Here is a 22,061-nt window from a genome sequence, read left to right on the forward strand (position 1 = left end):
GCCCGGGGAGGAGGATGAGGGACGCTGCCTGATGAGGCCATCTCACCCTCCTGGTGTTGCCCTCAGCTTGGCGCCAGGTGCTGGGGTGGGATACACCTTTTGCAACCCAGAAAAGGCACGGTGGGTGGATTTGCTTCTTCATTCTGTCCCACTGCTGTGAGTCACCACAATTTTTGTCTTCTCATCCGGATGTGCAGAGAAGCCACAGATTAATGTGCTAGCATCTTGTTGACCCAGAGATCATTCAGCCACCACTAATCTCTCCATCCCTATCACCAGGCCCATGCTGCCCTTGGCTTCCACTCCTGATGGTCCCACTCCCTTGCTATTCATACCAGTCTTCCGTTTTCCATAACAACTCTCTATGCTTCTCCACTTGTTCCAACTTAAACCATGACCTCAGCAAGGCAAGGTACCCATCACCACATGAGATGTTTGCTGGCTGCTGCTGTCAACTTTCCCAAGCACATAAATGCAGAGAAACCGGGGGAAGCTCATTTGGCACATGCAGTGGTGCAGGCTGGGTTGTCTCCATGGTTACATGCACCCCAAAGAGGAGACTGACACCCCCAAGGCTCCCTACAATGGGGAGATAACCCCATCACCTTCCCAGGCCAGCGTGGTTCAGCTGCTCCCTGTTGAACTGGTGTGCTTCACTGTAATTAATGCTCTGGAATTAATGCACTGTAATTAATGCACTGTAATTTCTGCTGGAGGATTTGACTTCAACAAAACATAGGACAGAAGAAAGAAAATGAAGTGAAATTTGGGTCTCCTGGAAGCAATGACTGCTGCAGGAAGATGCTGAGGGACGGCAAGGAGAAGGTTTCCTCTGAGAATATGATCATGTGAGGAAAGATGGGAGTTGAGCAGAAGACAAGATGCTCTACAGATGCAGGTGTGACCAAAGGGTTGCTTTTGGGCTAAGCTCCAGGCTTTCGTGAGACCTGTTGCTGCTTTTGAAAGCCACAAGCAGGCAACACTGGGGTCAGATCCCAGGACCCAGCTATTTCCCCCATGCGCACCTTCCACCCACTAAGGATTATTTTTCCTTTCAGCCTTGGTATGTAGTTCCCTGTTTCTCACCAGGGCCTTTGGCTGCTCTGTCTTGGCAGGAACCTGTATTTTAGGGCCTGATCAGCAGGTCTGTGGGGTCCTGCCCTGGGCAAGTGCTGGCTGGGGGGGATACATGGTTGGAGTGAATTTGGGACAGCTCTTGAGCTCTGGGAGCCAAGACAGCATGGCTCCCAGCCGGGAGTCACAGCACCTGTGGGAGACAGGGTGCCAGGTCCCTTAGGACAGGGAGCCCTGCGGGGCCTCACTTCCCCGACTCTGTCTGCACTCAGCATCACAATTTTCAAGTCAAATCAAGGACCTGTGTGGATTTTAGTCTCCTTTGAGACTAAAAACAAACAAACAAACAAACCAACCAAAAAAACCCTAATCTGTGTAACCTCACTACTGGAGTCATTCAGTGAAAAGCCACATAAAAATATCATTATTCTTTCTCCCTGCTGCGTCCTAGACTGTCATACGCAGCAGACTGGTTAAAGACAGTTGCACAAACCCCAGACGCCTACAGCTTTCTGACAAAGTTTTTGCTGGAAATCCAGTGCTTTTCCTCATTGCAGGAGAATTTTGCACACTATCTCTGCAGACTGTTTCTGGAGCTGGTATAAAAATATCTGAGCAGTCCTTGGAAGAGGGATGTGAAACCACAGCCCTCGTTCTCTGGTGTTCTGACTGCTGAGCAATTGCCACATAAATTTACTCCAAATTAGGAGCACCTCTGTGAAGTTCTCCTGAGCAATAAAACCAGTTGAGCTTGGTTAAGGCTTTTGATGACCAACATGCTTTCAAGCTCAGCATAATGCCTCATTACAACCTCATACGTTTTATGCATATTGTCACACTACGAAAATGCTTAAAGTATGAAAGGAGATTTAAACAATACTCATGAAAGACTCTTATTCCTCCTTCCATCAGCTGAAAAGGTTCTGCTTGATGATACATGACATCTTAAAAAGAGGCTTTATTCAATGGGTGACATCTTTTTCCAGGAATGCCTGCATCCCCTCCCTGTAAAACTTGTCCAATTGTCCAACATGTTCAACTGAAGTCTTTGGTCCATGTCTTTGGGAGAAGCCCCGTATGGAGCTCACTATGCTGTAGCTGGGGGCAGGGATAGGATTATCCTGGTCCTCCTCTAATGACCAGCTCACCAGCACAGGACCTGCAGGTCTCTCCACTCAGCAACACAGCAAAGCTCCCTGCTGAGTGACGGTCCAGCTGTTGCTCTTGCCTCTGCATCTGGAGCACACAGGGAAATTATAGGTTTTTCTTCCACGGAAATTATAATTTCTTCTTCGCATCTCTGTTATTATGTTCATATATGTTTCCTGATGGCATTACCACAGGCCTGAGTGTCCATCACACTTGGTGTCTATAAGAAATGTTGGAATGCCTCTCCCCATGACACCTCTGATCAATCAGTGCTCAGTCACCGGGCTTAGCAAACTTTGGTTCCCAAATGTCTGTGTCCAGAGGAAACCTGGGTAACCCTGTACTGTGTTTCGCATCACAGGCACCCCTCTTTCTGTGATAAGGCCAAGGATGCTGTGGACATGGGCTGCAGGACAAGGTGCACCCACATACAGGGTGGGATACCATTCCCTGAGCCATCGTTCTGAGCTAGTACAGAGACACGGATATATACAGCTCATGTTATTCACAAGACTCACTCAAGGCAAATGTTGCAGCTGTGCCTGTATGTATGCTTGCCAATGCACGCATGCAGCAGCACAGAACAAAACATTTCTGCCACTTCGTTAAGAGGTACAGCCAGATTCAGACACATCACATGCCTCACTGGCATCTGGGCTATCTAGGTTTCAGTCAGTACATATGTATGTGCATAAGGCCTCTTTTGCCACATGCTGTTGTAAAGAGTAAGAATAAAGAGCCTAATGCTTGAGGTCTGGTTTTGCCCTGGTGTATCTTAGGAATTTTTTACTCTTTATCGTCACCCAGAAAACATTGGCTAAGTTGGGCATAGAATGACCATCCAAAAGAACACCTCCCAAAAAGCCTGCTTCTGCCTTTTTTCCCTGACTCCACATTCATCCTCCTCAGGTCACCCAAAAAAACTACTGCAAAATGCAAAGTAAATGCTGGTTTGAAATGTCAAACTTCTGTGTTCCCACCTCCTCGAGGGAACAGGCAGCAAGTCTGCTCCTGTGGGAATTCCTCCCTAAGCAGGTGCCTGCTGTGGGACAGCAGGAGAGGTTTCCAGGCTGAGAAAGTTGCCTTCAGGCTGGTCAGAGCAAACCACACAGTTACTCCAGCCCAGTGCAGAGCTAAGCAGCAGAAACTCACATTTCAGACAACAAAGAAACCTCCCCTCCAGCAACAAGCTGCCTCCAGAGCAGGTCACCCCCCAGACCAGAGGCACAAGGAACACCAGAAGACTCAGGCTATGACATAGCATGACTTTAATGAGGAGAAAGAGAATAAACCAGATCAGAGTAAGAGAAGTGCATTTCCAGTGCTTGGTAAATAAATGGATAAACCCCACTCCAGGACTAGTCAATCCCTACAAGGTGTTCCTCTGCCCCACCGCCCCATGACTATCGTTTTCTGTCTACAGCCTGCTATAAGCGTTTTCGCCCAGCCAGTAGCAAATACTGTGCGACACTGCAGGGTGTGACACCTACATGGAAACATAAAGTAAGGCTTAGCGAGAGAAAGGTATACAGAGGCACAGTCATGACTGACAAGCTCACATGGATCCCTTCCTCCTGGGAGGGCTGTGGGTGCCCCCCACAGCTGGGAAACCCACGGGCATTTACTTAGTCCTCTTCCCCAGTCTTGCTCTTGTGCTTCGTCCGATGCAGCCGATCTGCTGGCACCAGCGGGAGGAGGTGACCGCTGGGGACACCCCTACAGCCCACTGCCCAGGCACAGCAGTCCCGCCTTCCCCAACCCCCGGGGGCCCCCAGAACACACAGGGACCCCACAGCACCGCAGGTAGCTCCCCACCGCTGCTGATGCCGTGGACCCCACCGTCGTGTTTTGCGGGTAGGAGCTGAGGATGGGCCCGGGCAGAGTGACCATGACGGTGGGTGGCTGGATGACGGCAGTGGAGTCCCCGCAGCGGCGGAAGCAGGGCTGGTTGCAGCTGGTGGCCAGCGGCCGGGGACTGCAGGAGGAGGGCAGGCACAGGTCGTAGCAGGACATTGCTCGGTGACGAGGTGCACCTGAAAGCCAGAGCCAGGGGATAAATGCAAGGCAGAGAGCAGTCCATCCCTGCTGAGCCCTCATTCAGCGGCTCCCATAATAAGAGGTGTGGGACAGCTAGCTTGAGGGTGAATTTGGACGGTTTAGAAACCCCGAAGGAAGGCTTTCCCCTTCCCTCACCCCGTAACTTGCTCAGGAACAAGAGAGGAGCATGGTTTGTGCTGCACATCTGGGTGAGCTGTGTAGGCACCGGCTGCTGAGAGCACTGAGACCCACTCCTGCCCGCTGCCTGCCCTCCAAGGCAGCGCTGGAGAGCTGGCAGCAAGCCTGCAGCAAGCAAAATGCTCACCGAAACACACCTCGTTGTAGCAAAACCCACTTAAATCAACACAAAATGAGCAAGCTGGACTTAACATAAGCTGAGCTATCCCATCCCAAAATATGAGAGACCTCTGCTGCTCTTCTATAAACAGGGACACAACCCCTGCAACCTGGGCATGTGCTGTTCTTTTCTTTTTCTTCAGCAAAGAAAACCATGCAGGATGCACCCAGCTATGTGGTCACGGACCCCACAAGCCCTGCATCCCACAACCCCTCATGCTCCTCCTTTTGAAGCTGAAATAAACCCTTCAACCCAACAACCTCCATAGGCGGGAGGGAGGCAGGTGACAAACCTGGAACTCTTGCGGAGGACCGGGCACAGGGCATCGGTGAAAGCAACAGCTCAGTGGGGAGGAGACGGAGCCCGTCTGAACTTACCCAGGCAGCAGAGGCGGTGGTGGCTGGGAGCTGGTGGAGGGACCGGGTGCCGTGTGGGGTTTTATAGGGTGCCCCAGCCCCCGGGGGAGCAGGCACATACCTTCCGCCTGAAACTACTCAGCAACCAGCAGTTTTCTCCTGGAAAGCTCCCCTGGGTGATTAAACAGCTTCCTCTTTCATCTATCATGTTTTGCTTCCATTTAATACTGAGTAAGATTGAAATGATTCGGGCTACAGGCATTAATTATCTTCCTTCCTAAGGCCAAAGCACATTTTAGGTCTTATGCCACCAGGCAGGAGAGCTTTTCAGCAGAATTTAGGGCGGCACATCACTTCCTACCTTCATCTAAGTGCAATCAATTCAGCTCCCCCATGCACTTGGGGTGAGCTCAGGGATGCGGCTGAACGCATGAAATGTGCATCTGTAGATAAACACTGCAGTCTCAGCGATGTCAGACAAAATAGGGGGTCTGAAGGGGTAGGGGTGCTGGGGGACCACGCACAGATGAGAGCAAAATGCTGGTGGGCATTTCTTCGGCCCCAGGTGCTACAGGTGCAGAGATAGGGACTTGAGCTAGCCTGGCATTGAAAAGATTGTTACGCTTTTGGATCCACTGAGAGAATTTTGCCCTTTCTTTTGTTATTATTCCTCATGTCTGGGGTATGAATTCTGTTTTGATGGCACATCAGTTTTTAGAAGCAAAGTAATCATGGGCTCTGGAGTCCAGCCCTGAAGGTGATGCACACCAAAACTTACTAATTTTACCCAGTGAGCTGATTTCCGAGGCCAAGAGCCTTTCCCTCCTGCTCTTTGGATATGCTGAGCCAGAAGTTCACAGCTATGCTTCCTTGTGATGGGGTGACATTGTCAAGACATTTTTAATTACCGGCTGTGGCGTGACACGAGCTTGCTCTGCTGCGAGCCTGTTAGCTGCTAAACAGCTGGGGAGCCACCAAAGTGCCGACCTGCACTTAAACATGAATCACCTGCTCATTGGCAAGAAGGAGTTGCTGACATGGTCCCAAGTGAGGGAATGAGCCATCAGGCTCTAGGGGTAAGGAAAGTTTGAAGAAGGTTTTTCATTTCACACCAGCAGAGCCCAGACGAAGGCACAAGCATTTTCTGCCCCAGAATAAACCACAGCAAGTACCAGGGCACATGTACTATGCATGTGCGGAGCTGGGGGGTGTCAACATCGCTGCTGAAGACATGCCTTGTAGGTGTTTTTTAGGGTCATTTTAGTTCTTAGCATGACTTGGCCTTGCAGAGCCATGGTTGATAGCACTGAATTGTCCTCAGTGACTTCTCCCTGCCCTGCCTGCCAGGGCAAAAAAAGCCTTTTGGAGGTGCTGTGGTCAAGCCCAGCTCATTTTAACGTCATTCTGGAAGGGGAAAGAGGAAATCAGCATTTCCAAAGTGCATCGGAGGACATGTGCTTCAGAGAGAAGCAACCCACCAGCCTGCTGGAGTAAGGCTGTGGGTTCATCACAGCCTCCTAAACGGCAATTTCGTGAGCAGGAAAAGCTGAGAGTTATTTTAAGCTTTACCTTGCTGCATTTTACACTACTCTTGAATAACAAAATGATGCCACGGGTGCACCTTGGACCCACAACCTAAGAATTAAACCCTTCTGCCCATCAGGGCTTCACTAATCATCTTCCATGTCTTTTTGGTGCTTTGGTTTTTGGGGTTTTTTAGTCTTGTTTTGCTTTTGGTTTTTAGTTGGTTCTGGTTTGGTTTGGTGCTTTTTTGTTGTTGTGTTGTTGTTGGGGTTTGATTGGTTAGTTTGGGCTTTTGTGGTTTTGTTTGTTTTGGGGTGTTTGTTTGATGTTTTTGGTTTTTGCTGGGATCTTCTGATTTTTTTCAGTCTTGTGACCCAGTTTAAGTACTTGAGGTTCTGCTCACATTGGACCGTTGTGTACCAGAAGAATATCCATGGATGCAAGCATGCTTGAAATAAATGCACAGGGGAACATAGTGAGGGCATGTTGCTGAAAGTGAGAAGATCTGTGTGCTGAAACAAATCCTTTGCCTGGAGAAGCCAACAGGGGAAACAAAAGGCATGTGTCAGGAAGTTAAAATCAATCAGATTTATGTAATGAATAAGATTAAACCAAATGAAAACCATAGGGGAAAGAGCTCTTGCTGGAAATGCAGGTATTTGAGAGAAAGACGAGGACTGGTGTTTCCAACTCCTACTCATTTCAGGGAGCGCGTACTTTGTGTTTGAGACATGACTTCCTCTGGAGGAACTGCAAAACTGAGAAAATTTCACAAAACTGAACACATCAGACCCACTTTCTTGATTTCTGAAATGAACCCAGGGTGTGTGGCCATCTCATCCGTGGTTCCTCCTGCAGATAAGGGCATGAGGAGAAACATGGCCCGGGACCGATCCTCTTTGTGTTCTTGCCGGGGCAGACTTGGGGTGCTTAAAGGTGTCACGGGAGAGTGATTTAGCGCTCTGCTTACCGCAGAAAAATGTGTGGGTCACTCAAAGGAAAGTGTGACTTAAAAGACCTCAGTGGCAGGGTCACTCTATAATTTACTGCACGGGGAAATATGCCAAGCCGAATGCTGCTTACCTTCTCTCCAGAGGCCCGGTATCCGTTCGCTCCAAAGTCTGTATAATAAGACTCTCAAAGCAAACTTTCAGGCATCAGAATTCATAGGAATAAATAATTTAATGGAGTAGAATAGCAGGAGGGCTGACTTTAGCCGGGTGCCTGCACAGAGCTCCCAACCAAGCACAGAAAACCATAATTTTTATCTTTGCAGACCATGATTCAGTCCAATAGCAATATTTGAGTCTGGGGTCTTCTTGCTTCTCATTGGATCTTTTTCACTGATCTCAGATGGGCTTTTGTTTTGTTTAACTGTAGATATTGGGTTTAGTCCATAGCCTTGAAGGTGCTGTTTTGGCTGAATGAATTCTGTTCTTCTCAGCAAAGTACAGAACAGACCCTATTTTGCAGATGTCCGTAATGTCATCACGTTAGCCTTGAAGCTGTTATTTTCTCCCCAGTCAATTCTGTTCTTCCCAGCAAAGTGCGAACTAGACCTGAGCTCACAGATGTTTGGTGTAGTCTGTATTTGCTTTTGGTAAATATGAGCAGAATTTACAGTTTAAGATTTCAGCAAATTCAGCTTACTAAGTAACATGAAGCAGACAGTGTGTTACAAATCTCACAACCTTATAATTCAAGGTGATTAATTTTATTGATTTATTTGCTTAAGCTAAATGATTGACATGGAACTTAAACTGGGCTCATCCAGTGACCTGTGAGTAGTAAAAACCATCACCATAAGGCCACGCTTGTCTTTCAGAGAGAGTTCAAATATCTCACCCAGGCTGTCATATTTAAAGAATAAAGTGGTTGACTTGTAGTCAAAGTGCACACAGTGGGAAAGGTCTGCACTCCCTGCACCCACAAGTTCTCAGTGTTCAGTTTGTCATTGCTGCCTTGTGGGTTTGCTAACAGGAGTTCTTGGTCTGGCTGCCGCTCAGATCTTTACCTGCTTTGGAGCCGGGACCAAACTGCTGCTGGTTTGGCTGCGGGGGTTGAGCACATCTGTCACACAGGGCCACTGCGTGCAGCCAGGGAGCACAGCCCGGCTGGTGCCATTGTGGACAGCCAGGCTGCAGCTGCTCTGTGCTGCCCCAGGGCTGCGGACGATCCAGTTCCATGGTGCCACACATTCTCTATAATTGTCAGGTCCTCGAGTGGGCTGATGCTCCATGGCGTCACTGAGGCTGGCATGTCCCCCACAGGAGGCCTTGTCACCATGTGCCAGGCCTGGGGCAGACATGTGCTTGGGCAGACACAGCCTGGCAGGGATGGACAGTGTCCCAAGGGAGATGTCTTGTCTCCGCTCCCACCTGCTTCTGCCCTGCAAGCTCGCAAGTCCCATCCTGCTGCAGCAGCCCCCGAGCCATGCACCACCCGAGGAGGAGCTGCACCCACCGCCCCTTCCCATTTTGCCGTCTCCAGCTGCAAGTTGGTGTTTCTCCAGGGCTGTAACCCCCATGCAGTGAAACTCTTGCTTTTACCCCAGTAAATCTCCCACATCCCTCTTGCAGGGTGCCTGGCTGTTTCCCTGCAGTCCAATCACCATTTCTGGCCTGGGAGCTGCTGATGGAGGGAAGCAGCTCCCAGCTGGTCCCCAGGGGCAACTCCCCAAGGCATAGGAAGGAAATGTATCCCCAGGGAAGGCCAAAAAGCCGGTGCAGGGCTTGCAGCATGGGCAGCTAAGCCTGAGCATCCTTGCCTTGCCTCCAAGCCATGGCATTGCTTGGCCACATCCTCATCTGCAGAAAGAAGGGGTGGGTGCGGGAAAGGCACCTGCAAGGCTGGTACAACATGTTTCCCCAGCTGCGTCAAAGCACAGACATGCTCTGACAAATGCAAGGCCTCCCTGTCTGCAAGACCGCTGGGATTTCAGCAGTTAAAAACCTCCCAGCAGGCAGGTTATTTTACTTGTTTCCTCTTCACCTCGCAGTGGCTCACCCTATCCTCTCCCCAGGAACCTCCACTGTGAGCACTGCTGCAGACACAGGAGGGAGCTGCCAACGTGCAACAGCTCTGCCATCCTCCAAGAAGCACCTGAAGGATGTGGCAATGGCTTAGTAAGGCACAGCTTTGTCCAGGGTTGGCTTTTGGTTCCCATTGGTGTGACAGCGATGCCCGGGGTTTGTGTATGAGATGCAGGAAGGAATAAATTGGCTGACAGAGCAGAAGGGGGAAAAAAAGCAGTGCCCATGCTCAGCTTGTGCCCACATCGCTGCCTGGCAAGCATGGGCAGCCTGTTGCTGACCTTCCCTGCCCACGGTTTGGAGCTTTGCCTCCTGGAGAAGACATAGGCGGTAGCTGGCTGACAGGAGGGCAACCAGTAGGTGGGCTCGGGGATGGAGGGGGGCAGCACCTCGCTCCTGCATGGGAGCCTGGGGCCCAACATGTTTGACAGAAGGGCAATGCAGGTCCCTGAGCAAGCGGGAGCAGGTTCCGCAAGTGGGAGCAGCAATCCAGAGTCAGCTACTTATCTAACATGAATGGGCAAAACAGAGAGAAGTAAAGAGGAAGGCAACCACACTGGGGGTTACACTAGGAGCCTCCCCCTCTGTAGGGGGTCCCCAGGGGCCCGACGAGGGTGGGATTCGAACCCACGCGTGCAGAGCACAATGGATTAGCAGTCCATCGCCTTCACCACTCGGCCACCTCGTCCCTTACTACTGCCATTATTTTTTTAAGGACTTTTTTTCCCTTGTTTTTCTTGGCCGAAGTCTGCAAACTTGTGGCTGGTTCTTCAGGGCATCTTCTGGGTATCTGGGATGGGCAGGCAGAGCCCTGGCAGCCCAAATGGCTGGTGTTGGCAGGCAGCATTTGCCCCTCTCCATGTCCCCTTCTGTCCCTGTGTTCAGAGGAGGACAAAGGGCAAGGCAGCATTTATTTTGGTCATAAAAGTGTGTGCCCCCGGCTTTGTTACTTGTTGTAGGTCCACCAGCTTGTGTCCAGAGGGTTTTCCTGCACAGTTCAGTACCAGTTGTGCAAATTAATGGGGAAGATGGTAGGGGTTCAGCCAGCAGATCTCTGCATTTCCCTAATAGAGATGTGTGCCTCACAGGGAGAGAAGGCAGAAGAAAACTCCTTACCCCCAGAGTTGAGTTGCCTGGGACAGAGAGTTGGGGGTCTTCACTGCTTGGGGCAATGCAGAGACCCCCAGCAGGGCCCCCAGCTTGGGGCAGGGAGGAAAAACAGCCCTCAGGCCCAGGCACCACTGGGAGTCGAACCCAGGATCTCCTGTTTACTAGACAGGCGCTTTAACCAGCTGAGCCATGGCGCCCACCTGCCCCACTGCCATGGGGCACCCCACACAGCTGCCCCAGCTCCAGGGTACCCCTGTCCCCATCCCGAGAGCAGCTGAGGATGAAACATACCCCACAGCACCCTCCAGCTGTGCCACCTGCCGAAGGGGACACTCCAGTGGGGACATCCCCAAACCCCAACACTGGCAGCTCCTGGGTACAGTGAACTCTGTGCCACCCCCTGCACAGGCAGGTGTGGGGCAGGGTCCCTGTGGGGGACAAGATATGCACCAGGTCACAGCTGTGCACCCCAGCTCGTAGGTCTAGGGTATGATTCTCATTCAGGCTCTAAAAAGTTCAGCTCCCAGACAAGTCCTCCTTTGGGCATCCACTGTCCCACTCTGCTTTTTTGGGGAAGCAAAAGACCATGGAGATGCTGGGGGTTGAACCCAGGGCCTCTTACATGCAAAGCAAGCGCTCTCCCGCTGAGCTACATCCCCCTGAATCTGCCTTGGACCCAGTGCTCTTGTGACTCCCGGAAAATCCTGGTCACTGCTTCCTTCTCCAGACCCTGCAGCTGCTGACGTGGGGTTCAGTGCTTTGCAGACACTGGGTGTCCCTGGGCTGGCGAGTGTCTGGGATGGGGTCATGGTTGTGGGGCAGACCAGGGTCATGGTTTTCTGGATGTGGCCCGCAGGCAGAGCTGCCTGGTGGGACATGGTGACAGCAGGACCCCGCTCTGCCATCCCCCACGCCCTGACAGCCCCTTCCGCAGGCGGGAGGGCACAAGCCCTCACCATGTGTTGCGTTAAGAGGATTAATTTAGCAGAAGTTAAACCACCTTGCGATCCAGCGTGACCTCAGTGCATGCATTGGGGTCGGCTGGGCTTAACCCCTGAGTGATGCCCAATTACATCCAATAACCTCAAGTTAGTGCTATAAGTCCAATTGTGCTCATCAGCCAGGCCGGCGTACATGCTGGCACAGATTCACAAATAACATAATCTATAAGTCTGAGCGCATTAACATTGAATTTGCACAATTAGACTCACTAATAATGCGGGTCAGTGGCGATCGTTGAACTTATACGCTGGCACTAACTCATAAATAGTAGAATAATACTATAAGTCTGAGCACATTCAATGAGGAATTCTCACCACTAGATGCCCAAAGAATGAAGTTTATTAAAGCAACAGGCCCAAGTTCTTTTAGATGCTTTTGACAGATACGCTGTTTGCAAAAACACACTTGAGTTGCATAAATACATTTTAGTTGAAATACAAGTGCTAGTTGCAAGAAATAAGTATTGATGCCATATATATATATATATGTATATATATATATGTATAAATTCTAAGATGACTATATAGCGCTATTAATGTGATTACAAATACATGCTTAAAGTCTAAGTGTCCTGGGGGAAAACTCGGTATAATTAAGTGCTCAAATCTTACCCAAGAGCGTCCTCCTGAGGACGGAGAAGACAGGCCCAGCACTTCAACTGTTCTCAGAAGTCCTATCATGCTGTTCCTTTGACTTCTCAGTGACGGTGTCTCCCCCTCAGCTTTTCTCTGTTGTTAGGGTATTTTATATTATTTTCTACATTTAGGTGGAGCTTGAGTGACTCTAGTCATGCTTACCTTTGTTACTGATTGGTGTAAAAAACCCTTGCTTGGATTTTTAAGGTAAAAACTCAACTGAGTATGCTCAAAAGTACACTGGAGGCATGTATTCTTTTAGATGGAAGTGTATTTTGGGATTATAATGAGATTATAATGAGATTATAATGAGCAAAGTTCATCCATCAGGCAAATTTCTGGCTCAGGAAGATTTCTTTTCTGCTGCCTTATATGCTGAAGATGTGGATATAGCTTTATCCTCAAGAGTATCCTTGATAATTGATTTCAATAATTTGCCCCCTCAGTACTAATTCCATGCCATGGCTGGGCTGTGTCTCTCTGCCCATGGGGCAGCAGGCAGCACCTTGATCCCAGCACTGGTGGGACCATAGGACACCCATTTCCCCTGTGCCAGGCATTGTCACCCCATGTGTGCCCTGTCCCCACAGGGGTGGTGCCCAGCGGTGGGTCCCCAAAAGGAGGGCTCGTCCGGGAGTTGAACCCGGGACCTCTCGCACCCTAAGCGAGAATCATACCCCTAGACCAACGAGCCGGGGTGCACAGCTGCCTGGGCACCCCCAGCCTGTGCCGGGCACTGGGGTGCTGGGGGGCAGTGCTGCCCAGGGACCCCACTGCTGTGGGCACCACTTTTTGGGGACAGACCCTGACGCCAGAGCGAGGCTGACAGGTGTGTGGGGATGCACCAGCCACCCCACAGACTTTTCCGCTTCCCAGGACAATGGGGCACCCAAGGGCTATCAGGGGGTGCCAGGCAGGGGGGGGGGGGGTGAGGGGGGGGGGGGGGCAGGTGTCGCCTCCAGGCGGTTTGGTCTGGGGCTGTGATGGCCGAGGGGTGAAGGTGTTGGACTTGAAACCCAATAGGGTTTCCTTGCACAGGTTCAAATCCTGCTCACAGTGAGTAATTTTACCCACTGCCCTGGTGCCCATGGTGGAGATCCTGGGGGCCCTTGTGGGAGCTGGGAGCCAGGGCAGAGCCAGCCCTGCACCTCCTCCCTGGCGAGCGGCTCCTGCAGCAGAGAACCTGCTCCCTGGCTGAGTCCCCAGCAATGCCACACCATGGCCTTACAGGTGTTGCAGACCTGGGAGAGGTGAGGAAGGGTAGCAGGATGGGGACCTGCATTTTGGTAAGATACCAGGCTGTTGAGGATGAGTGATTTAGGGTTCTGCTTGCCGTAAAACAACATTTAGATCACTCAAAGTGTGATTTAACAGAGTTCAATGGCGAGGCTCACTCTATTACTTACAGCAGGGAGGAAACATGTGGAGCAGAACCAGGTGAGAGTTGCTTTGGAATGATTTCTATGGAGACAGAAGATGCGAAGGGTAAAGGGAGGTCCTCCTGTTGAGTCACAAGTTCAGAATGGACCCCCTTGCTTTCTAAACCACTTCTCAGAGAGGAGCCTAGGTGCGGCTGGATCCAAGCTTAGCAACAGACTTGATCAGCAGTTTAAGAGACACAGAGAGTAAAGGCATTATATGTAAGGGATTACATGTATTCGTGTCCAAAGGGTTATATGTGCACACCCAATTATTTCTATCACTTAGCTAGGATTTCAAAGTGTCATTATTCCACATCTCAGCCTGCTTATCTCCCCTGCAGGGGCCTGATATCAGGTTGGTCTGAAGTCTGGATTTCAGGTCTCTTGAAGCAAACTCTGAGGCAACAGAGTTTGTAGAAATAAATAATTTAAAATAGTACTATAGCAGGAGGGTTGGCTAGAGCTGCGTGCCTGCGCAGAGGTCCCAACCAAGCACAGAAATCCCAGGATTTTTGTATCCTTTCAGACTATTTACCCACCTCTCACAAAGTGATTCAGTCTAATAGCAATATTTGAGTCTGGGGTCTTCTTTCTTCTCATTGGATCTTTTCCACTGATCTCAGATGGGCCTTTGTTTTGTTTAACTGTAGATATTGTTTATAGTTCATAGCCTGGAAGGTGCTGTTTTGTCTGAATGAATCCTATTCTTCCCAGCAAAGTGCAGAACAGGTGCTATCCTGCAGATGTTCGGTGTAGCAGCTTTTGTCTACATGAAGTAGTTGCAAGTATAGTAAACATAAGCAGAAATTTACAGCTTAAGATTTCTGCAAATTCAGCTTACATGAAGCAGACAGTATATTACAAATCACGCTACCATATAATTCTAAGTGATTCATTCTATTTAGTACACTTTTACTTAAGCTGATATTACTTAAGACTGATAAGAAACTTAGGTTGGGCTCACCGACTGATCTGTGAGTAGTAAAAGCCATCACGACAGAGCCACACTTGTGTAGCAGAGAGCTCAAATATCTCACCCGGGCTGTCATATTTATAGAATAAAGCAGTTGACTCATAGTCAGATTGCACACAGTAGGTCGGGCACCCCCTGATATCCCTTGGGCGCCCCATTGTCCTGGGAAGCAGGACAGTCTGTGGGGTGGCCGGTGCATCCCCACACACCCCTCAGCCCCGCTGTGCTCCCCAGGGGCTGGTGACAGGGCCCATCTCCCAAAAGTGGTGCCTACAGCAGTGGAGTCCCTGGGCAGCGCTGCCCCCCAGCACCCCAGTGCCCGGCACAGTCTGGGGGTGCCCAGGCAGCTGTGCACCTCGGCTCGTTGGTCTAGGGGTATGATTCTCGCTTAGGGTGCGAGAGGTCCCGGGTTCAACTCCCGGACGAGCCCCTCTTTTGGGGATACGCTGCCAGCCACAGTCCCTGTGGGGACATGCATGCATGGGGTGACACTACCCAGCACAGGGAGGGTGAGTGGTCTCAAGAGCTCAGCAGCTCCTGCCAACTCCAACTTTTGTTCTGAGCCCCCTGGAGAAGGAGGACCAGGTGACCCCACACCCGTCAACACCTGGGCAGGGGAGGGAAAGGGCTGTGGGCATTTGCCCATGGGCTGCAGGTGCCACGAGGTGTCCCCAGGCCAACTGTGCCCACAGGCAACCACAGGACTCTTTTGGGGCTCTTGGGAGGCAAAAGGCTGTGGAGATGCTGGGGGTTGAACCCAGGGCCTCTTACATGCAAAGCAAGCGCTCTCCCGCTGAGCTACATCCCCTCTGCATGGGCAATGTTGGGGACCCTGAGCAAGTGGCCTCATCCTGTATCTCTGTCCCACTGCCCACAGTGTCCCACTGCCCACAGCTCACCCTTCTCCCCAGGGCCCCAAAAAATAGACCATCAGGGGCTGCACTGCACCATCCCCATCGCTGCTTCCAAGGGGCTTCATCCTGGTTGAGGGGACATGCCCATCCCAAACACTCTGCCATCTCCCTGACACTGGCCACCAGTGCCATCCCTTTAACCCGGGCCTTGTCCCACCATGGGCTGGGGACATGCATACAGGTCCCTAAAAGGAGGGCTCGTCCGGGAGTTGAACCCGGGACCTCTCGCACCCGAAGCGAGAATCATACCCCTAGACCAACGAGCCAGAGTGCTGCAGTGGGGCAGGAACCCCCTGTTTGAGCTCCGGGACCCAGGGAAGTGGTTGTGGTGGGGTGGAACCTGGGGAAGTTTGTTTTTGGCCTTGATAGATATTCACAGCTGGGAGGTGTCCCTTGCTGTGCCCTGGCTGCAGGGCTGGCACCCGGACCCGGCCACGGGCTGTGACTGCCCTGGCTCCAAAAGCCATGGGGCCAAGAGGACCAGGACGTGCAGCTGGACCCCAGGCACATGCAGCCCCCAGGCAGGGGGATGTAGCTCAGCGGGAGAGCGCTTGCTTCGCATGTAAGAGGCCCTGGGTTCAACCCCCAGCATCTCCATAGCCTTTTGCCTCCTCAAACCCACCTCCTGCACAGCATAGTGGTGGCAAACTCCACTTCTGCCTCTGGAAGGTATGCCCAAAGGAGATTTGCCTGTGCCCACACCACATTCCCTGGGCAGAGCTGCAGAGTGGCAATGTGGTGGCAGCAGGACCCCTCTCTCCTGTCCCGCACTCCCTGACAGCCCCTTCCCCAGCCAAAAGGAGTGCACAAGCCCTGGCCATGGCAGAGCTTTGTGTCTCTCTGCCCATGGGGCAGTGAGCAGGACCCACTCCTGGCAGCAATGGGACTGTCCCAGCAGGGGGGATGTGGCCGAGGTGTTAAGGTCAGCTGTCCCCACTGTGCCGAGCAGTGTTAACCTGTCCATGCCCCATCCCCGCAGGCGCTGTGCCCAGCAGCAGGTGCCCAAAAGGGGGTCCCCACCGGTACCCAGCACAGGGCAAAGCGCAGCTGCCCAGAGCACTGCCCTGTCTCCCCACACTGCTCCTGTACGATGGGGCTGCCATGGACCCCCACCCCATCCAGCCGTGGGTAAAATCTCTCGCTGTGAGCAGGATTCGAACCTGCGCAGGGAAACCCTATTGGATTTCAAGTCCAACGCCTTCACCCCTCGGCCATCACAGCCCCTGGCATTGCTGCCTGGGGGCGGACACCCCAGCTTTGCCCTCGGGTTTGCTTTGGGGAGAAAATGCCCCCCATCCTGGTGTGGATCCATCTGCACAGTCTCAGTATCCCCAGTACCCACACGTACTGGGGTTGGGCAAAGGAAACATCTGGGGGTATTTACCAATGGCTGGGAAAAAGTCCAGGTGCAGCAGAGAGCCTCGACACAGGGCAGGCACCAAAGGGGCAAGTCCTCCAGCAACATCCAGGGAGACAACAGTTTCTGGCATAAAAAGCTATGGAGATGCTGGGGGTTGAACCCAGGGCCTCTTACATGCAAAGCAAGCGCTCTCCCGCTGAGCTACATCCCCTCTGCATGGGCCGTGTTGAGGACCCTGAGCAAGTGGCCTCACCCTGCATCTCTGTCCCACTCACCTTGCTCTGACCCCATGGCCTTGGTCCCAAAAACAAGCCTTGGGGCACACGCTGACAGCTCTTGGGAGTCCAGCCTGCACACGGGGATGAACACAGGCAGGACATGGCACTGATCCCCCTGTGCTGGGCACCGTGGCCTCATCATGCCCTGGTAGCACCTGCCAACCACAGAAGCTGTGTTCCCAAAAGAGGGGCTCGTCCGGGAGTTGAACCCGGGACCTCTCGCACCCTAAGCGAGAATCATACCCCTAGACCAACGAGCCAGAGTGCTGCACCCCATTGCACCCCCAGCTGGTGTGCCGCACAACTTTGGGGGCTTGGTGAGGGTGACTGATGCTGCTTTTTGCCCCTGGTACAGCCTGGAGCTGGCAAAACCATCTTGCTGTTCCCTGGGACATGGGGCTGGCATTTGGAGGTGGTCACAGCACATACCTGCCCTGGCCCCAGTGGCTGTGGGACAGCTGGACCACAGGGGTGAGTGGGGACCCCTGGACACGCAGAGGGGATGTAGCTCAGCGGTAGAGTGCTTGCTTTGCATGTAAGAGGCCCTGGGTTCAACCCCCAGCATCTCCATGTCTTTTTGCCTCCCCAGGCCCTCCCAAAAAGCTTTGGGGCTGCTTGCAGGCACAGCTGCCCCCGGGCTGGGGCTCAGCAATGGTGCACAGTGGGTGCAGTGGGCACCTGCACTGCGGGCAAGAATCCTGGCAAGAGAGAAGCTGCCACACGTGCTGTGCCCAGCCCAAAGCTGGGGTGACAGTCTGGGGTTCCCATTCTTTCTGGGTGGACCCAGGATTTTACCTGACCCCAAGCAAGCAGTACTGCCCTACGTTACCTCACTGTGCCAGAGAGCAGGTTACCTGGTGTAGGATCCTCGCCAGGGAGAAGGTGAGGTGCAGGTCTGGAGTTGCCGTAGTCCCCAGCCCCTTCCCACCACCCCCGCTGCCCCCAGCCCCAAGCCCGCTCCCATAGCAGTAGGTAAAATCTCTAAAAATCTCTCGCTGTGAGCAGGATTCGAACCTGCGCAGGGAAACCCTATTGGATTTCGAGTCCAACGCCTTCACCCCTCGGCCATCACAGCCTCAGCCCAAACCACCTGGGGGGACACCTGCCCCCCACCCCAGGCACCCCCTGATATCCCTTGGGAGCCCTGTTGTTCTGAGAAGTGGGACAGTCTTTGGGGTGGCCGGTGCATCCCCACACACCCCTCAGCCCCGCTCTGCTCCCCAGGGGCTGGTGACAGGGCCCGTCCCCCAGAAAAGTGGTGCCCACAGCAGTGGGGTCCCTGGGCAGTGCTGCCCCCCAGCACCCCAGTGCCCGGCACAGGCTGGGGGTGCCTGGGCAGCTGTGCACCCCGGCTCGTTGGTCTAGGGGTATGATTCTCGCTTAGGGTGCGAGAGGTCCCGGGTTCAACTCCCGGACGAGCCCTCCTTTTGGGCACCCACAGCCCCACTCCTGCTCTTCCACCACAGAGCTCACCTGGGACCCAACTGTCAATTTTTGTCCCACAAGGACACCCCATGGTCGCTGAGGCTTTGAGCTTAGCAGGACACACAGCGCTGTCCCCCATCCCTGGGGTCCCAACCTTGTTTCCAGGCCCATTGGTCCTGCAGGGTGATCCTGGTGTCAGGGTGGCAGTGGGATGGGGACAAGGGCTGGGCAGATGCCATGGCCATGGCACACCCTGTGGTGCGGGGTGCCCCATGGCAGTGGGGCAGGTGGGCGCCATGGCTCAGCTGGTTAAAGCGCCTGTCTAGTAAACAGGAGATCCTGGGTTCGACTCCCAGTGGTGCCTGGGCCTGGGGGCTGTTTTTCCTCCTTGCCCCAAGCTGGGGGCACTGCTGGTGGTCTCTTCCTCGAGTAGGGGTCCCCACACCCTTCTGCCCCACTAAGACTTATCTCCAGTGCCCACATCCTCCCATCCTCTTGCCCTTTGAGGAAGATCCAGCTGCAAATTCTAGGTTACCTCGTCTGGTGGGGGATGCATCCCCATGTCCTGGCAGGGCTGGCCGCGGCTCCACACTTCTCTACCCCACTTTGTCCCCTTCCACCACCAAAACTGGCCCAGCCCGGTCTGGGTGCACGTTTTTACTGAAAGCTCATTTCGGGGTGGGACAGGGCCAGTGCTGGAGACACCGGGGAATGTCTGGAAGTTGGGGTGGGGGCAGAAAGGGGTTGGAAGCATCTGTGGGAAGTGGAGTAGGTGTTGGGGGGCTGGCAGCAGAGCTTGTACAATGAGGGAAACCATAGGGATGAGGGAAAGGTGCTCCCTGAGGGTACCAGGGCTAAGGCATGTTCCGATGGATGTGGGGTCCTGGGAGAGGGAATCCCGGGCACAGGCTCTGCTGTGGAGTTGGGTCACAGGATCAGGTGCCCTGCAGTGCTCGTTACGGGCAGCAGAAGAGACGCAGGTCATTCAGGGCCGTGTCATCCCTCTTCAGCCCCCACGCAGGATCCTGCCGTGTCTGGATGCCACACACTGCCCTGGGGCACTGGGGGCTCCAGCTGCCCCACTGGCCCCAGGCAGACCCCGGCCCCTCCAGAAGGCGTCCGTCGGAGCAGATGAAGCGGGCACTGGTGGCAGCCACCTCATCGCCCAGGAGCTCGTCATGGGGCGGCTGGACCCGCAGCGCAAAGCCCACCAGGCGCCCTCGGTGGGGGCACCACTGGGCTTCCGACCACTGGCCCCATCTAGATGGGGGAGAGAAGACAGTCGGTGCTGAGGCCTGGGGGTGCGGGAGGAGAAGGCAGCGGAGGAGGAGGAGGCTGCTCTCCAACTTTGGAGAGGGGACCGCTGGGGGCTCACCTGCCACTCTGCGACTCGGCTGTGTAGCCGCCACTGGGGTCCCCATCGCGGGAGCAGTGCAGCCGAATCCCGTTGAGCGCCGTGTCGTCTTTCATCACCCCCTGGGGCGCCTCTACCTGCGAGAGAACAGGGGCAGGGAGTTAACTCCTCCTGGGAGCAGGGTCTCCTGCCCAGCTCTGGACACCAGCGCGGAGGCTGCACCTTAAAGCTGACGCCGCTGGCGTAGAAGCCCTTGGGGCACATCTCTGGCCAGGCCCAGTCTCCCCAGGGTCCTCCGTTGGACACTGTGATGACCAAGGCATCCCTCCCACCCAGGTCCCACTGCGGCCCCTTTCCTGCAGCGCCTGCAAGCCCCGCAAGCAGGAGCAGCACCTGTCCCCCCGGCATGGCTGCCCTGCCCGCAGCTGGCCCAAGGGGCTCTTATACCTACCAGGGCTGGCAGGAGGAACCTGGCAGCATCTCAGTGACTTTCCCAGGGTGCCCAGGCCTGTTGGACAACCAGGATTAGCTGCAGGAGAGCGATAATCCCCCCGCTGGGTGGGGCGCCAGGAGCTGATCCACCAGCTATTTGTTTGGGTCCCTCTCTGGGCAGCTCGCCCAGAGCCACTGGGCATCTGGTGCCAACCTGGGCACAGGACGGCGTGAGGCTGGGGGACCTTCCTGTCCAGCCTGGGGCTCCAACCATTTGCAAAGTGGGATTTGCACTCTGCCTTTTAGTCTTTTTATCTTATTTTTTGAGTTAAAATAAACAGGCACATTCACCGACACGTCAGAGGGAAACCCCCTCCCATCACTTCCCAGGGTATCCATTTCATAGCGGCTTCACACTTCACTTATCCCAGTTTGTTTTCCGGCTGCACCCTTCTCTTTCAGAGGGTTATCATCTTACTGCCTAACAGCCACTTTCTGGCATAACAGCTCTTTTAAAGGACTTCTGAGTGGTTTTCTTTTTCATGAGTCTCAGATAAGAAACTTCCAACCACCTCCACACCAGGACCTGGCTGCCCTTTTAGACACCTCTTGAATTTCTTCTGCAGGGGCCACTCAGTTGTCTCCCTTTCCAAAATCAAATACTACTGCACGGGGACTGGTGACCTTTTCCCTTTGGGAAGATGCCGTTGCCATGGTGGACCAGGGACTTGCTCACCCCCAGGGCTCAGCGCTGGGAGTCGTCGAGCGCAGGGTCCCCGTGTGGCAGGAAGGAGCGTGACCCAGCCCCAGCGCAGGACACGCCAGCCCGGGCTGCCCCCGTTCTCCCCGCGCTGCAGCAAAAAGCTTCGACGAGGGTGGGATTCGAACCCACGCGTGCAGAGCACAATGGATTAGCAGTCCATCGCCTTCACCACTCGGCCACCTCGTCCTGCCCCACGCCGCCCGCGGCCCCGCCCCTCGCTAACCGGCCCGGGGACCCGCCCCTCGCTAACCGGCCCGGGGACCCGTCCTTCGCTAACCGGACCGGGGACCCGCCCCTCGCTAACCGGCCCGGGGACCCGCCCCTCGCTAACCGGCGCCGGGACCCGTTCCTCGCTGCCGGCCTGACCGCGGCCGCCGCGCAGGTGCCCGTCCCGCCCCGCCGTGCTAAAGAGCGGGCCCGCTGTCCGCCCGCTGGAGGCCCGGCCCGGGCGCACCCTGCCGTCGCCCTCTTAGCGCAGTAGGCAGCGCGTCAGTCTCATAATCTGAAGGTCCTGAGTTCGAGCCTCAGAGAGGGCAGAGCTTTTTACCGCTCCACCTGGGTAGCGGTGGGAGACGGGTCGACATTTTGCTGCCGTGTCAGGGGACCCTGCGGCGGGCCCAGCTCCGTCCTACCCGGGGTGCTGCCCTCCAGACCCCGCAGAACGCGCCGGGTCCCTGCACGCGCAGGGGCGGGGCCGTGCAAGGTGAGGAGCAGGACGAGGTGGCCGAGTGGTGAAGGCGATGGACTGCTAATCCATTGTGCTCTGCACGCGTGGGTTCGAATCCCACCCTCGTCGGGAATTTTGCTGCCAGCTCCCGAGTTCTCCCACCCTACCCTCGATCTGCCGTGGGAGGTGCCTGGGAC

General features: G+C 54.1%; 1 protein-coding gene and 19 non-coding genes across 20 annotated transcripts; 8 read left to right on the forward strand and 12 right to left on the reverse strand.

Moving 5' to 3' along the window:
- Positions 1-10,136: 10,136 nt before the first annotated feature.
- On the reverse strand, positions 10,137-10,218 carry TRNAS-GCU (transfer RNA serine (anticodon GCU)). The gene has a single exon. It is a non-coding gene; the product is annotated as a tRNA-Ser (tRNA).
- A 545-nt stretch (positions 10,219-10,763) lies between these two features.
- TRNAT-AGU (transfer RNA threonine (anticodon AGU)) lies at positions 10,764-10,837 on the reverse strand. The gene has a single exon. It is a non-coding gene; the product is annotated as a tRNA-Thr (tRNA).
- A 390-nt stretch (positions 10,838-11,227) lies between these two features.
- On the reverse strand, positions 11,228-11,299 carry TRNAA-UGC (transfer RNA alanine (anticodon UGC)). The gene has a single exon. It is a non-coding gene; the product is annotated as a tRNA-Ala (tRNA).
- A 1,600-nt stretch (positions 11,300-12,899) lies between these two features.
- On the reverse strand, positions 12,900-12,971 carry TRNAP-AGG (transfer RNA proline (anticodon AGG)). Its single transcript has one exon. It is a non-coding gene; the product is annotated as a tRNA-Pro (tRNA).
- Positions 12,972-13,254: 283 nt separating this feature from the next.
- On the forward strand, positions 13,255-13,336 carry TRNAS-UGA (transfer RNA serine (anticodon UGA)). The gene has a single exon. It is a non-coding gene; the product is annotated as a tRNA-Ser (tRNA).
- Positions 13,337-15,029: 1,693 nt separating this feature from the next.
- On the forward strand, positions 15,030-15,101 carry TRNAP-AGG (transfer RNA proline (anticodon AGG)). The gene has a single exon. It is a non-coding gene; the product is annotated as a tRNA-Pro (tRNA).
- A 306-nt stretch (positions 15,102-15,407) lies between these two features.
- On the reverse strand, positions 15,408-15,479 carry TRNAA-UGC (transfer RNA alanine (anticodon UGC)). Its single transcript has one exon. It is a non-coding gene; the product is annotated as a tRNA-Ala (tRNA).
- A 300-nt stretch (positions 15,480-15,779) lies between these two features.
- On the reverse strand, positions 15,780-15,851 carry TRNAP-CGG (transfer RNA proline (anticodon CGG)). Its single transcript has one exon. It is a non-coding gene; the product is annotated as a tRNA-Pro (tRNA).
- A 259-nt stretch (positions 15,852-16,110) lies between these two features.
- TRNAA-CGC (transfer RNA alanine (anticodon CGC)) lies at positions 16,111-16,182 on the forward strand. The gene has a single exon. It is a non-coding gene; the product is annotated as a tRNA-Ala (tRNA).
- A 542-nt stretch (positions 16,183-16,724) lies between these two features.
- Positions 16,725-16,806, reverse strand: TRNAS-UGA (transfer RNA serine (anticodon UGA)). The gene has a single exon. It is a non-coding gene; the product is annotated as a tRNA-Ser (tRNA).
- A 278-nt stretch (positions 16,807-17,084) lies between these two features.
- TRNAA-UGC (transfer RNA alanine (anticodon UGC)) lies at positions 17,085-17,156 on the reverse strand. Its single transcript has one exon. It is a non-coding gene; the product is annotated as a tRNA-Ala (tRNA).
- A 255-nt stretch (positions 17,157-17,411) lies between these two features.
- On the reverse strand, positions 17,412-17,483 carry TRNAP-AGG (transfer RNA proline (anticodon AGG)). The gene has a single exon. It is a non-coding gene; the product is annotated as a tRNA-Pro (tRNA).
- A 238-nt stretch (positions 17,484-17,721) lies between these two features.
- On the forward strand, positions 17,722-17,793 carry TRNAA-UGC (transfer RNA alanine (anticodon UGC)). The gene has a single exon. It is a non-coding gene; the product is annotated as a tRNA-Ala (tRNA).
- A 423-nt stretch (positions 17,794-18,216) lies between these two features.
- Positions 18,217-18,298, reverse strand: TRNAS-UGA (transfer RNA serine (anticodon UGA)). The gene has a single exon. It is a non-coding gene; the product is annotated as a tRNA-Ser (tRNA).
- Positions 18,299-18,573: 275 nt separating this feature from the next.
- Positions 18,574-18,645, forward strand: TRNAP-AGG (transfer RNA proline (anticodon AGG)). The gene has a single exon. It is a non-coding gene; the product is annotated as a tRNA-Pro (tRNA).
- Positions 18,646-18,938: 293 nt separating this feature from the next.
- On the forward strand, positions 18,939-19,012 carry TRNAT-AGU (transfer RNA threonine (anticodon AGU)). Its single transcript has one exon. It is a non-coding gene; the product is annotated as a tRNA-Thr (tRNA).
- Positions 19,013-19,290: 278 nt separating this feature from the next.
- Positions 19,291-20,443, reverse strand: VMO1 (vitelline membrane outer layer 1 homolog). The gene is made up of 3 exons (XM_065069345.1): positions 20,225-20,443; positions 20,024-20,139; positions 19,291-19,908 (listed from the first exon to the last, which is right to left on the reverse strand). Exons 1-3 carry the CDS (start codon positions 20,408-20,410, stop codon positions 19,605-19,607), a joined length of 606 nt encoding a protein of 201 aa, XP_064925417.1. The 5' UTR covers positions 20,411-20,443; the 3' UTR covers positions 19,291-19,604.
- An 858-nt stretch (positions 20,444-21,301) lies between these two features.
- On the reverse strand, positions 21,302-21,383 carry TRNAS-GCU (transfer RNA serine (anticodon GCU)). The gene has a single exon. It is a non-coding gene; the product is annotated as a tRNA-Ser (tRNA).
- A 277-nt stretch (positions 21,384-21,660) lies between these two features.
- TRNAM-CAU (transfer RNA methionine (anticodon CAU)) lies at positions 21,661-21,733 on the forward strand. The gene has a single exon. It is a non-coding gene; the product is annotated as a tRNA-Met (tRNA).
- Positions 21,734-21,911: 178 nt separating this feature from the next.
- On the forward strand, positions 21,912-21,993 carry TRNAS-GCU (transfer RNA serine (anticodon GCU)). The gene has a single exon. It is a non-coding gene; the product is annotated as a tRNA-Ser (tRNA).
- The last annotated feature ends 68 nt before the right edge of the window (positions 21,994-22,061 follow it).

Source organism: Columba livia, chromosome 7 (genome assembly GCF_036013475.1).
Source record: "Columba livia isolate bColLiv1 breed racing homer chromosome 7, bColLiv1.pat.W.v2, whole genome shotgun sequence".
Classification (NCBI taxonomy): Eukaryota; Metazoa; Chordata; class Aves; order Columbiformes; family Columbidae; genus Columba; species Columba livia.